The 14608-nt window shown below is 41.3% G+C and overlaps 1 protein-coding gene across 1 annotated transcript; it reads left to right on the forward strand.

The window, feature by feature from the left end:
- The first annotated feature begins 1050 nt into the window (after positions 1–1050).
- On the forward strand, positions 1051–13966 carry CUNH3orf49 (chromosome unknown C3orf49 homolog). Its single transcript, XM_077760231.1, has 5 exons — positions 1051–1175; positions 5679–6001; positions 9717–9841; positions 13190–13303; positions 13757–13966. Exons 1-5 carry the CDS (start codon positions 1051–1053, stop codon positions 13964–13966), a joined length of 897 nt encoding a protein of 298 aa, XP_077616357.1.
- Positions 13967–14608: the final 642 nt, after the last annotated feature.

Here is a 14608-nt window from a genome sequence, read left to right on the forward strand (position 1 = left end):
ATGTAATACACCTGATGCTCGGCCATTTTTAAGCTCTTTCTCACAGCACTCGAACATACAAGACGCTCACGACTCCAGGTGTGGTCTATGGACCAGCAGCATCAATATCACCTGGGAGTTTATTTGAAATGCAAATTTTTGGATTCCACCCAGACCTCCTGGATAAAATCTGCATTTTAAAAATCCCCAGGTAACTCATGTGCGCATGCAAGTTCGAAAGTATGCTTCAGATTACTGATGAGTACAAATGCAAAAAGCAGGGCAATCTTTGTATCTCTTGCTCTCATAGTTTTCTAGAATTTTCTTTCTTAGCATACAGTTATTTCCTACTAAAAAACTCAAAATGCTATGGCGTGTGATGGGACTAAATCCTAGTGTCTGCTGCCACCTTGTGGTGACAAGAATTTGCAGGCAGAGTTTGCTCTTCCTCAGGAAATAAACGGGGAAATATTAGAAGGGAAGGATGGACCAGGCCCTCAACTTTTTCAGCCATGTGCTTTGAGAGACAGCTACAAAATTCCACGATATAATAAAATAACGTTTAGGTGGACTATGAGATGGCCAGATAACAACTGGCCTTTTTAACCTGTGCCTGTCCCAGGGCTGAGCGAGTATTCATCAGCTCTCGTGGAGAAATCTGACAAAAGCCGGGGTCAGCGATATTCCTACAGGGTCTTTTCTTTTTGGAACTCAGACATGCACATCTGTACGCGATCATCAATTGGTGTGTGATTATTTTATTACCACCCCAAATGGCAGTGGTTAGGCAATCAGGCCACCTTTTCTGCATTTGCCTCGGCCGACCGGAATTTCCCACCGCTCTGTCAAGTGCATCATTCCCAGCCTCTCAGAGGTGGTAAACACGGCCAGTCCCACCAATGATGTCTCTCACACCTAGAAGGGAATAAGAACAAGATTCCAAAACTTTCCTACATACTTGTCCCCCAAACAGCCCAGCGGTTAAAAGTGCACAGGATAATCTTGTTTGGCGGTGGTGAGCTCAAGAGCTGAAGAAATCGAAAAGTGCTACAGCAGGTGGATTTGACAGCAATGGACCCCCCTCCGTCGTATCTTCCAGTGTCTTTTAAGGGCACCTGTGGAAGAGTCGGCCAGTACCAGAGACTCCAGCATCCCAGAAAGAAAAATGGCCCCTTTAAAAGAAAGGGGATGGAAAGGTAGGTAAATGGGATTCATTTTCTTTTCTGTTGAGGGAGATGTTTGGATTTGGAATTAAATGATATTCATTGTGATGATTAGAAAAGGTGGCTTCTCTTTTTCAGCATTGCCTTTAGAAATGAAGTCTCTGAATGGATTGAGGGCAGGGGGAGGTGTTGCATAATACATTGGTCAGAAAGCCTAGTGCCAGAGTGCAAGTCTCAATTAGTGAAAAGGAAAGTGTAATCGTGATGAGGAAAACCTTTCCTTTCCACCTTAATTTGGGTTTTAATGCAGCAGAGGACACTAAAATGAGCATTGAGTTGTTACTTCAGTTTCAAAGTTTTAGACCTCCCACGTCCTGTGTAAATGCTATGATTTCGAAAACTCAGTAGTACATTCTTTGAGAAGAGTCCATGATCAAGCTTTCTTTTCCCTCGCCCAGTAATATGTCCTGAAATATGTATTAATTGTATTTCACGCTGTACATGTTCTTTTTTTTTTCAATTTTGACATATATTTATTATTGAGAGACAGCGAGAGACAGAGTATGAGCTGGGGAGAGGCAGAGAGAGGCAGAGACACAGAATCCGAAGCAGGCTCCAGCACGGAGCCTGACGCAGGGCTCAAACTCACAAGCTGCGAGATTATGACCTGAGCCTAAGTCGGAAGCTTAACCGACTGAGCCACCCAGGAGCCCCTGTGAATGTTCTTTAATGTCACATTATAACTGCCTTACACCTGATATTTCCTGCCAGTGGAAAAGCCATAGAGACAGGCAGCAAATACCCCAAACGTAATACATTTTAATTTGGAAAATCAATGAGATGATTTATTTTCCAATTTCTTCCGGTTTCTTTCTTACCAGGTTCATGAGCAATAGATCAGACATGTAGAAATGAGGTGTTTTTATGAGGCCTGAATCCTCAAACACCAACCTACTGAACTTCCTTGGACAAAATGAAATATTGCAGAGATTTCCACTTTTAATTAAAAAAAGAGGTTAAAAGGGGAAGCAATACAACAAAATAAATTCATTACCATCCAAGATATTTGAAAATTTAAGATTTCTGTCTTTTAGACAAAGAAATTTAAAATTTCTGTCTTTTCAAAACAGAAATTCCAACAGTTCTATTCCAAGGCCTGGAACAAAGTCACCTTTGTTAATTATGTTATAAATAGAATGGGGCACCTGTGTGGCTCAGTTAGGTAAGTATCAGACTCTCAATTTTGGCTCAGGTCATGATTTCATGGTTTGTGAGTTCGAACCCTGCCTTGGGCTCAGTGTTGACAGCATGGAGCCTGCTTGGAATTCTTTGTGTCTCTCTTTCTCTGCCTCTCCTCTGCTCACACTCTGTCTTTCTCAAATAAATAAACTTTAAAATAAACAAATAGGGAATGAGGGTAAAGGGCATGGTGTGGGAGATGCATTCTAGAGATTCAGACTGCTTAGAGCTGGGCTTTTAATCTGAGCGATTACATGCAAGGCCTTTGGGGTTCTTGAGCCTCCTGAAATTGTATTTCCATTTTTTTGGGAGTGTGTATGTGTGTATGTGCATTTGTGTATTTATGGTAGTAGTAATTGATGGCTTTATTAAATGATTCTCACAGGGCTCTATGGAAGATTAATCCTAGCGCATAAATAGACTTTGGACAAATTAGAAAATGGCACTCTATCCTCAAGACTACTGCCACTTGCTAGAGAGTTATAGTAACTATACACTACAATGACTAAATGTGAATAGCACCCCCTAGCGTTTGTGTGTATGTGTAACTGGAAGAACTGTTCCAGGCCCCAAAGCAAGGCCGGCTAGCCCGCAAGGTCTCCCTTCTTTTTACCTGAAGCTTGAGCTCCCTCCTTGCCTTTCACATTTTTTCCTCACTCATCAGAATCCCATATTAGTAAAAGCTATTGTTTATTAGGTGCCAAGTACATGATTTTTTTTTTTGTATTCTCACATTTCTGAAAACAGTATACCCATTTTCAAATGAGAACACCTAAGCTTACAGAGGTTGATGATGTGCCCAAGGTCACTCAACTAGAGTGTGGTGTAGGGTTGGACAAGACCATTGAACTCTGATGCCTGGACTCTTCTGAATGACATCCCATGCAGAATGACCGAGAAGCTGAGTGACTTAGGTCTAGTTTAGAGCAGTATTTTTTTGGAGGATGCTGTATGCCCTACTGGTGGTACTTGAGATATTTTAGGTAGGAATATGGAGAACATCTTTTTTTTTTAATGTTTTATTTATTTATTTCTGAGAGAGAGAGACAATGTGAACAGAGGAGGGTCAAAGAGATAGGGAGATACAGAATTTGAAACAGCCTCCAGGATCTAAGCTAGCTGTCAGCACAGAGCCTGACACAGGGCTCAAACCCACGAACTGTGAGATCATGACCTGAGCTGAAGTCGGACGCTTAACCGACTGAGCCACCCAGGCGCCCTGAAGAACATCTTCTAATAGTTATGAACTTATTTTAATCTATACTAGAAATATGTCACATATATTGCAAACATTATAAAACATGACATAATATAAAACCTGGGATTTTATCCAGAAGAATGAAGATTTATATTCATACAAATGTTTATGTGTGTATTCATATTAGCCTCAGACTGGAAACAATCCAGATGTCTTTCAGTGAGTGAATGATTAGACAGTGTGGCCATACAGATGGTGGAATATTACTTGGCAACAAAAAGGAACAAACAATTGATACATTCAACAATCTGGATGAATTTCCAGGAGATTTATGCTGAGTGGAAAAAAGTAAATCCCAAAAGATAATACACTGTATGATTCCATTTATACAACATTTTTGAAAGGACAAAATGATACAAATGGAGGACAGCTTAAGGAGACAGGGGAGGGAGGTGCCTGGGTGGCTAATTTGGTTAAGTGTCCGACTTCAGCTCAGGTCATGATCTCACAGTTTGTGAGTCCCGTCCGGCTCTGTGCTGACAGCTCAGAGCCTGGAGTCTGCTTCAGATTCTGTGTCTCCCTCTCTCTCTGCCCCTCCCCTGCTCGCTCTCTGTCTTTCTCTGTCTCAAAATAGAATAAAGACATAAAAATTTTTTTGAAAAACAAAGGAAAATAAAAGGAGATGGTGGAGGTGAGTGAGCAGTAGGTGTGACCATAACACATGAGGGATCCTGGCGGTGATGGAAATGTTCTATATCTTGACACTATCAGTGTTGTGATAGTTATACTTTTATAAGAGGTTACCGTTGGAGGAAACAGGGCAAATCTCCCTGTTATTACTTCTTATGACTGCTTGTGAAAACTACAATTGTCTCAACATTAAACGTTTAATTTTTTTTAACTAACGAGCCATCCAGGTGCCCAAAGTTTAATTTTTTTAAATCCCCGGGATTTTATGGACATTGTTTTGGATGACACTAAAGACAACAGGTACTTGAGGAAGAATATTAGCTAAAGAATGGTTATCATGATATAGATGATGTTTACTCTAGAGTAGTGAGTAAACGCACACATTGGGATCAGATTCTAGGCAAAGTTATTTAACCTTTTGAAGCTTTATCTGCATTTGTAAAATGGAGATGACAGTAGGAAGGGTAAATTAGGTAAAACACACAGGGAAGAACTTTGAAGAGAGTTTAGTGCATAGAAAGCTAAGAAACATTACTTATTTGCATTACTAAAATACGCCAAAATGATGAAGATGGCGTATGACTATTTGGAGCTTTAGAAATGAGTGTTTAGAGTTATTTTATCCAAATGAGTGCTCTATGTACATGCAGCATTTATGGGGCCTTGGACACGGCATCCTTTACTGACTACCCCAGCCAATTCCCCTCTCATCACTGTAGACTGGGACCCACCAAATCCAGCAAAAGCTACCTCCATCCATCATTGAGACAAGGTTGCCAATTTGCCAATATGTTCTTTTTTTTTTATGTTTATTTTTGAGAGAGAGAGAGAGAAAGAGACAGAGCAGAAGTGTGGGAGGGGTAGAGAGAGAGGGAGACACAGAATCCAAAGCAGGCTCCAGTCTCCAAGCTGTTAGCACAGAGCCCGACATGGGGCTCGAACTCCTGAATCATGAGATCATGACCCGAGCTGAAGTTGGACACTTAACCGACTAAGCCACCCAGGTGCCCCAGCCAATATCTATTCTAATAGTCACAGACCTGGATTAAAATCTGCTTTTTATGCTTGGCCAATAAATTTAACCTCTCTTTGTTTCAGTCTACTTACTAGTGAAACAGATAACAACATGACCTATCTCTTAGGGAGCTAAGATGATAAAATTGAGAGAGTGACCAGAAAGTACTAGACTACAGCTGGGTAACAAAACACCAAGGAGTTGCTTTGGTTTTGCTTTTCTGTGATTTGATTCTTGACCTTCAGTGTTATTTTTTGGAATGGTGTGATTAGTTTACAATTTAAGTTTGGATTTTGATTATTTAAATTATTGGTTTTTAACTTTTCAACTTCCTTAATACAAACTGGGGATTTTGTTTTTTGTTTTTTGTTTTTTTGTTTTTTATTTTGTTTAGATGGCATAGGGCTGTGTCTACCAACTTAGTAAAACAAAATGTATTGGTGCCCAAGGAGGAAACATCTGGGGATAGCTACATGGAATTTCACGAGAGCCAACAAAATACCAAAAAAAACTGGATGAAGAAAGTGAAGACTGTTTTGGGGAGCATGATGTCCTACAAATGTAGACACAAGTCAGCAAGTGGCGGCAGAGGGACCTCCACCAACCTTAAGGAAACGTTCCTTTCGAACACGCAGAGCCTTCTTCCTAGAATCGTCAAGGAACTTCCATCCCCCAGGTTATTTATGAAACCAAGAATGAGAAAGCTGTCACAGAATGGTAATCAAAGGCAACTTATGGTTAAGTGTCAAGGCCAAGAGGAATAGTGAAATGAGGATGGCTTTGCTTGCTGCCCAAAGTGTGACATCTCCTGGGAGCTTGTCTGAAATGCAGAATCTCAGGCCCCGCCTGGGTCTACTGAGTCAGAATCTGCATTCTGTACAGAGCCCTGGGTGACGTGCTTGTGCATACATTTTGAAAAGCGCTGCGTTAGATTGTCTTTGAGGTCCTTCCCAGTCCAACTGGTGGTATATTGGTTTTAAAGCCACTTTGTCATTGAAACATGCGCACACAGGCATATATGTGTGTATATGCATGTACACATCTATACGTGTACATACATATACATTAGAAAATCAAACCAAAGTAGGATTTTTCCTTTCTTTTGTTTCTGGAAAAAGTAGGAATGCAGCCTTTGAAATAGCTACTTCCTACAGTGAAGGGTATGGGAAAATTCTGTGAATATAATTTATGATGGATAAGTCCTCAGAAACATTTTATTTTATTGTATCTACTTCCTGTGTACCTTGTGGAAGAATCAGCATTTGAACTGTTAAGTTCAAGTCTTTTATGCAATGTAGTAATGCTGTTTGGTGGGACGAGGGGTCCTATGAGTTATGACGAACAATCCCACAAATCTTCGCATTCTTCTCTGTGGCTTTTCTAAGTTGATAGACTATTTTTTAGAGCAGTTTTAGGTTTACTAGAAAAATGGAATGGAAGATACAGAGATTTACTTCCCATATACCTTCACTCACTCCTTACCCCACTCACACCTTTTCCCGTATTATTAACGTCTTGCCTTAATATGACAACCCCATTATGTGATGTCATATATCCACCATTACAGTGCCATACAGTACAGCTTCGCTGCCCTAAATATCCTGTGTAGCTTCTTAATGTCCTTTATAGCAGAACATCAGGAAATGAATATAGCCCTTACAACACACGTAGGGAATCCACACAAATCCCACATTTCACACAGTGTTAAGGCTGCTTACCTGGTGAGTACTTTTTTCAGAAAAGGAACAAACAGATAAACACCCCCAAAGATGATGCCTTTCAACTGACTGCCTTTTTAAACTCTCTCTTCTGGAAAAAGCAGTCACTAATGCTAGCATCCAAGCATCCAGCAATTACCTGGTATGGGTGTACCTATTTATTTTCATTGAATATAACAAAGACAACATGTTTCTATACTGACGGGGCTGAAGTTGAAGAGTCTAACAGGAAACAGAGAATCAAATTCTTTCCCATCTGCATTGGCTTATCTTCGTCTTTGTTGGAATAACCAATACCTGTACCAAGATTTCTTCAGTAAACATGCCTTTCAGGCCATAGCTCTAACATTATGAGACTATCTCACCTGTGGCCCAAGACAGTGGCTTTCCCCTGTTGACCTTCATGACATTTTTAACAAATATTTGCTAAATACTTATTTTATGTCCACCACACTATTAAGGATAGAGTAAGTAGCAGGTGGAACATATATGGCCCCTGATCTCATGAAGTTATAGCATAGAGGGACATTCCAGCATGAGGCAGATAATCACATCTGATGCCAAGTAGCAGCACAGGGCACTCCAGAAACACATCACGGGTGCTCTAACTTTGGGGGAAGGGCCCCTGGAAGGCCTCCCAGGGGAAGCAACAGCTCAGTTGAGATTTGAAGGACAACTAGATCAGATGAGGAGAGCGGGACGGACAAGTTTTCCGGGAAGAGGGGAGAGCATAGTCGTGTCACAGTACAAAGAAAGCCCGAAGCATAACAAAGAAAAGAAAGTAATTTAGTCAGGGAAGGGCTGGTGAATAAGGTGGTCAGGGTGGTGTAAGCCACACTAACAATTTTTAACTTTCTCCTAAGAATTTTTAACTTTTTGATAAAAAAGCATCAAATGCTTTCAAGCTGGGGGTTTATAGAATCTGATTTGCATTAAAAAAATTTTTTATAGTTTATTTTTGAGACAGAGAGAGACAGAGCATGAGCGGGGGAGAGGCAGATAGAGAGGGAGACACAGCATCTGAAACAGGCTCCAGGCTCTGAGCTGCCAGCACAGAACCCAATGAGCGGCTCGAACCCACAAACTGGCGAGATCATGACCTGAGCCAAAGTTGGATGCTTAACCGACTGAGCCACCCAGGCGCCCCTGATTTGCATTTTTTAAAGACAGCTCAGGCTGTCAGGCTGGGAGGAGGGCAAGAACAGATGCAGGAAGAAGGATAGAAAGGCTCTTCACACTCATTAGGGCAAGGAATGATAGTACCTTGGTTGGTTGCAGCAGTGGGATGGGGAGGTAAAGGGAGAAGCAGTCACAGGTAGAAGTTGTGAGATTTGGGGAAGAGCTGTGGAGTGGAGGGCAGGGAGAGGGAAGAGCCCCATTCACTTAGGAGCCACCACTGCTCCAGAAGTCCTTATCAATGGACTTTTAAGCAAGATATTAGGCATGAGCACAAGGTGAAGGCACTGAAATACTGAATTGCAAATACCTCCCCCTCACCCCCATGCCCTTGTCAATCCCTTTGACTATATGAAGTAACAGCCTCATTTCCTGCCTTTTTTTTTTTTAAGGAGAATAACCTTAACTTTTGTGCCTTCTGCAGGCAATAACATGGTTTGCTTTTACCATATTAATTTTAATGCCTATTTAGGATACATTTTTAAAATTTATGCTAGTGTTTTAAAGTTTCCTTTATAAAAACATTTATTGTGTTAAGAATTGAATTGATATAAAGAAAAATATGAAGGAGGCTGAGTTTCACATGCTCCTAGAAAATGAATGTGGGATTTGATGACGGAGCCTTGAGCCACATGGCTGAGGAGTGAATAGCTTTAAACATTGTTTCATTCAATGACAAATACTCAAGGGATGGCCTTATACATTAGGAGGTTAGTTTTTCTAATTCCACAATAATTAAAGGAAAAAGTAATTCAGGGCAAAAATGATGTCTCAAACATGGAGATTGTAACCACTTTGTCAGAATGGGTTGGTGACCACTGAGGTCATGGCCACAAGAAAAGGTAGATGTGTACAGGAGAAAGTGTAAGATTAGAAAAAGCAAACCCAGGGGCACCTGGGTGGCTCAGTCAGTTAAGCGTCCAACGTCCACTCAGGCTGTGATCTCAGGGTTTGTGGGTTCAAGCCCTGCATGGGGCTCTGTGCTAATAGCTCAGAACCTGAAGCCTGCTTTGGATTCTGTGTCTCCCTTGGTCTCTGCCCCTCCTCTGCTCACACTCTGTCTCCCCCTTTCTGTCTCAAAAATGAATAAAAAAAATTTTTTTAAGTTAAAAGAAAGAAAAAGTAAACCCATTTTTTGTCTTTCACCCCAAGGAAAAAAAAGCTACTGAGGCAGTGTGGAATGTTCTCTTTTCAGAATTTTTTTCTTCCTTCCTTCCTGTCTTTTTCTTTCTTTTTTTCTTTTTTTTCATTGTTTCTTTCTTTCCTTTTTAAGTTTATTTATTTTGAGAGAGAGCAAGCATGAATGTGAGTGGGGGAGGGGCAGAGAGGGGGAGAGAGAGAATCCCACGCAGGCTCTGCACTGTTAGCACAGAGCCCGACATGGGGCTGGAACTCACGAACCATGAGATCATGACCTGGGCCAAACTCAGGAGTCCGGCGCTTAATTGATGGAACCTCCCAGGCACTCCCACAATAATTTCTAACAAGAAAGTTTATCGTTGTGATCCTTACAGGTTCTTTTTCCCCTTCTTTCTAAGCAACTATACAACTTGATGTTGTAGAAGCAGAGACAGAGGAGATAACCCGAGGAAATACACTGCTCCGGGCCAGGAGAACCACCAAACGGTTGTCTGTGACATCCCTTCCCTCAAGATTGCGGAAGGTACGGTGCTAAAGCACACTCACCCTCTACAGACTTCACAGAAGTCAGTGTCCATAATACTAATAAAGTCCTCATTACAAAATCTTTAGGTCTGCTGCTTGTGTCCTCCTCTCTGAGAATTTAAGGCACAGCAAGCAGGCTTTCCGGGTCTGATTCCTCTACTTCTGACTCAAATAGTTCAGCTTCTACTATCATCTGGGCAGCAGTAGAGTTATGGGCTTTCTACTGATTTTTTCAACTATTCAAATACCAAGTTGGTATATTATTAGCCTCAGGTCAATCACACATGCTGCGTGGAGAGGAATTCACTAGACCATCACTGCCCAACAGAACTATGTGTGAAGAGAGAGGTGTACACTGTCCAATATAGTAGCCATTGGCCACTTGTGACTTTTGAGCCTGAAATGTAGCCAGGGCAATTAAAAAGTTGAATTTTTAATTGTATTTCATTGTAATTGAAATTAAAAGATAGTCACGTGTATAGACAGTGTGGCAGTAGACTGTCCAAGTTTCCAAACCAAAGCCTATTCTTATCTGTGCATATATAAACTTGAACCTAAATTGCCCAGACTGGTTTCTTTTTATCGCCTAAAGTATTATTTTTTTAAGTTTATTGATTTATTTTGAGACAGAGAGAGAGACTGTGGGAGGGAAAGAAAGAGAGGGAAAGAGAGAGAATCCCAAGCAGGCTCCACACTGTCAGCACAGAGCCCAACGTTGGGCTCAAACTCGCAAACTGTGAGATTATGACCTGAGATGAAACCAAGAGTCAGATGCTTAACCAACGGAGCCACCCAGGTGCTCTATTAGAACAAATACTGGGGCGTCTGCGTGGCTTAGTCGGATAAGCATTCGACTTCAGCTTAGGTCATGATCTCGTGGTTCACGAGTTCCAGCTCTATGTCGGGCTCAGTGCTGACAGCTCAGAGCCTGGAGCTTCAGATTCCGTGTCTCCCTCTCTTTGTCCCTCCTCTGTGCATGCTCTGTCTCTCTCTCAAAAATAATAAACATTAATAAATAAATACAAATATTTACTTAAAGTGAACTTTGTTCTGGTTTTAAGTGCTTTGAAAATATCAACTCAGATAATAATTACAGCAGTCCTTTAAGATAGGCAGCAATACTATCCTTATTTTAAGGATGGCACTGGGAGGTTAAATACTTTGCTTAGATAAGTGGTAGAGACAGGTTTCAAACTCAGGAACGGCTGGCTCTAGAGTCCTTAATCTTAATTACTATGCTGAATACTAATTGTACTGTCCCAAACGGTAGCCGTTAGTTATATGTGACTGTTCAATTAAAATTAAAGTTCACTTCCTCAGTTGCACTAGCTACATTTCAAGTTGATTGATAATGACGTGGTTTATGGCTGCTGTATTAGGTAGCATATAAAGAAAATTGCCATTTGTGGGGTGCCTGGGTGGTTCAGTCAGTTAAGCATCCGACTTCAGCTCAGGTCATGATCTCACAGTCCGTGGGTTCAAGCCCTGCGTCGGGCTCTGTGCTGACAGCTAGCTCAGAGCCTGGAGACGGCTTCGGATTCTGTGTCTCCCTCTCTTTCTGTTCCTCCTCCACTCGAACTCTGTCTCTGTCTCTCTCTAATAATAAATAAAACTAAGAAAAAATTAAAGAAAATTTCCGTTTTTGCAGAAAATTCTGTTGAACAGTGCTGTTCTAGAGTATCATTGTCAGAATGCAGCAATATTAGTTTTGAGTTCTGCCTTTTGTGTGCTAGGTTCACATTCATTGTATTCCTATTATGTACTGGGCAATTTCTAGCTTTGGGGACTATAAAGGTGATCTTAAAGCCATAGTCCTGTTGTGTGAACCTTATGGTTTAGTAGAGGGGATAGACATTAAACCATGCAGAACATGGAGGTAAGGATGATTTCTTGAATGAGCGGCACCAGGACAAGTAGGTGTTCATAGAGGAAAAATGAAATTTGGTCCCTATCTCATACCATAGACAAAAATTGATTCCTGTTGGGTTCTAGATCTGTGTGGAAAAGGTCAAACCTTAAAACCTCTGGAGAACAATAAAAATGACTTCAGTATAGAGAAAGACTTCTGAGGACACAAATATCACTGACTGTGAAAGAAAAAATGGATACATTTGGTTATAGCAAGAATTGCTGGTCAGCGAAAGACATTAAATCAAAGGTTGCCAACGGGCTGTGAAGAGTTTTTAGGTTTCAGAAAGATCTCAACAATGTGTCTGAATGAATCGGTCACATTGAAAAATTAGAATATGTCCAGAAAAATCTGGATTTTAAGCCTTCTTTTGAAACCTAGGATTTGGAAACACCAGGCCCACAATTCCTCACAATGACCGCAGGAGATGTGCAGAGCCCGGCCCCTTGGCAGTAGGTGCATTCTCTCCTGCTTACCACCAGCTGCGACTGGTCCTGTTTTATACAACCTTCTGGACCGTCTAGGCATTTGACATTAGAATCATGGCATTCGATAAGCACAGATACAACTTAGTAATTACCACGTGTGGTTAAGTGTTCGGTAGGAAAAAGTACTGGGTTTTATGGGAGAGAAAAAAGCGGGGTCCAACTATCTAGAGAGCCTGGGGACGTCCTGCAGGGACATGTGAGCCTGGGCAAGCTGGCTGGGCAGAGTGGTGGGTCAGCGGACTCGTCTGCAAACCCAGACACAGGCTGGGTCCTAGATGTGATCCCTCTTCCCACTGTGTGTAGGTCTCACAATAATTCCGAATACTAGTTACTAGGCACAAGGGCAAGGAAGAGTGAACTCAGTAAGACTAAAAAGGGCCTATTAGCCAGGAGCCGTGACCTAGGAATGATTTCCAATAGCAACACTATCAGGGCAGGTACTTATAACCAGCAAGCCAGGGACGATCAGGCACGGGGCGAAAAGAACCCAGAGCTTTCTTTTTATGTTCAGAGACATGTCTGCCATGAAAATAAGGAAACCTGCAGAAAGGAGACCAAATTAACATCTGGATCCAGTGCTAATGAGCTTTCTGGGGCCCTGGTCCTCAGCAGCTCCCCACTCTTACTGTGCTCAGCAGCTGCCGAGGCAATTTCTTCCTCTTCCCCTTACAAGTGACCTGCTTTTCCCCTGACACTGTATATTCTTTCCGAACCAGACAATCTCATTTCTCTGCACCCTATAGATCTCTTCAAAGAGAGCTCTGGGCACAAAGGAGATACATGGGGCGTGGAGAATAATATGAATACGTTCTCCAGCCCAATGTTGTTATGTGGCAAATGTCCAGTTTGTAAGAGAAGGTCCCAAGGGTGAGAATTCTTATTTAAGCACTGTCACAGAAATAACATCAGTACTTCTTAATCTGAAGTGTTTGTCGCATTTTTATGATAGGTTCCGTACTCATCAAAAAAGAGATCCCGCTTTCCAGTACTGAAAAGAAAGAAACATAGCATGGAAAACCTGCTCCGAAAATCAGATCTGACAGTGGGAAAGCTTCAAATGCAGGTAGTGGACAAAGGCTTTTGCTTTGTGTTTTTCAGAAGCAGCACAGAGGGCCCAGCTGAACTGAACACACAGGCCTGCTAGACAGCACGGTTGTGGGATGGAGTTAATGATTAGCATGAAGAAATAATGTTAGTGGGGGGCGTTCTGAGGGTGGCTGAAGGATTGCTAAGGGCACCTCGGATGATGCTGTGTGCCTAATAAATATTGAGTGAATTCAATTAGAATGAAGGCACGTACAAAGCCTTCTTTTGAGAAGAAATGAGATCGTCTTTACCGCTGGGTGGTAAATGCATATTTTCAAGCTCTGTTTGCTATGACTTGAATTAGAATGATACTTCGGGGTTTGCAAGCCATCCACCAATTCCTGAACTTGTCTCTCAGGAAAAACAACCACCCCTTTGGTTTTGACAAGGTTTTCCCCCACACGGCTGCATGTCTTTGTATCTGTCACAGGTGGATGACCTCCTAGAAACAATGACAGATAAATCCATGAAGTTATTGGCCCAGAGATATGCGGAACTTCAACAGTGTGAGTTTCTAGGGGATGAAATTCTTCAGTCTTCGAAGCAATTCCAGAGGCTATCTAAGAGAACCATGAGGAAGTATAAACTGAAAAATGTGTGTTTCCCGTGTGCCCGCTGCTGCCTCGGCTTTTGTTCCTGAGTGCACAGAAGTGATCTTTATAGGAATTCTTATCTTTTTGGCACATAATCCTGAATAAATCTCTCTAGTGAATAATCAGTTGGGGAGAGGGACATTTCTTAGAATATTCTGTCCAAAAGTCCTTCAAAAAATCCTTTTTTGAAAAATGGATTTTTAATTCTGAGTCAATGTAAGCAACTTTTTGCTTCATAGTTCTTCTTAATATCAGAAAACAGAAATATTTATCAGGACACAGGAGGCCCGCAAAGAAATTTCTCCCATGATTTGTCAGATGAAATTAGAGGAAGCAGTTAAAGGTATTACGACACTTTCAATATGAGTACTACTGAGTTAATTTTAAACTTTCATATTTAAAGATAAGAATTCTTATGAAGATTACAAAAATTTAACATTGTTTAAGGTATGATTCATGTGAACTGTCATGTTCTTGAACTAAAAGAAATGGATAAGGATGGAACCTCACAGGTACCGAACATTCAGTTCCATACTTAAGAAACTTACAAATGGTTCAGCCTTAGCTTAGTTTTTAGGATTATGAAATCCTTTATGCAAGACCATCTTAACAGACTATTTTTCTGAGACAACTTTTTCTTTATCAATATTCCTTCTACAGAAAATGACCCCTCCATAATGAAACGGTAG

The sequence above is a fragment of the Crocuta crocuta genome, unplaced genomic scaffold (assembly GCF_008692635.1).
Source record: "Crocuta crocuta isolate KB4526 unplaced genomic scaffold, BGI_CrCroc_1.0 scaffold213, whole genome shotgun sequence".
Taxonomy (NCBI): Eukaryota; Metazoa; Chordata; class Mammalia; order Carnivora; family Hyaenidae; genus Crocuta; species Crocuta crocuta.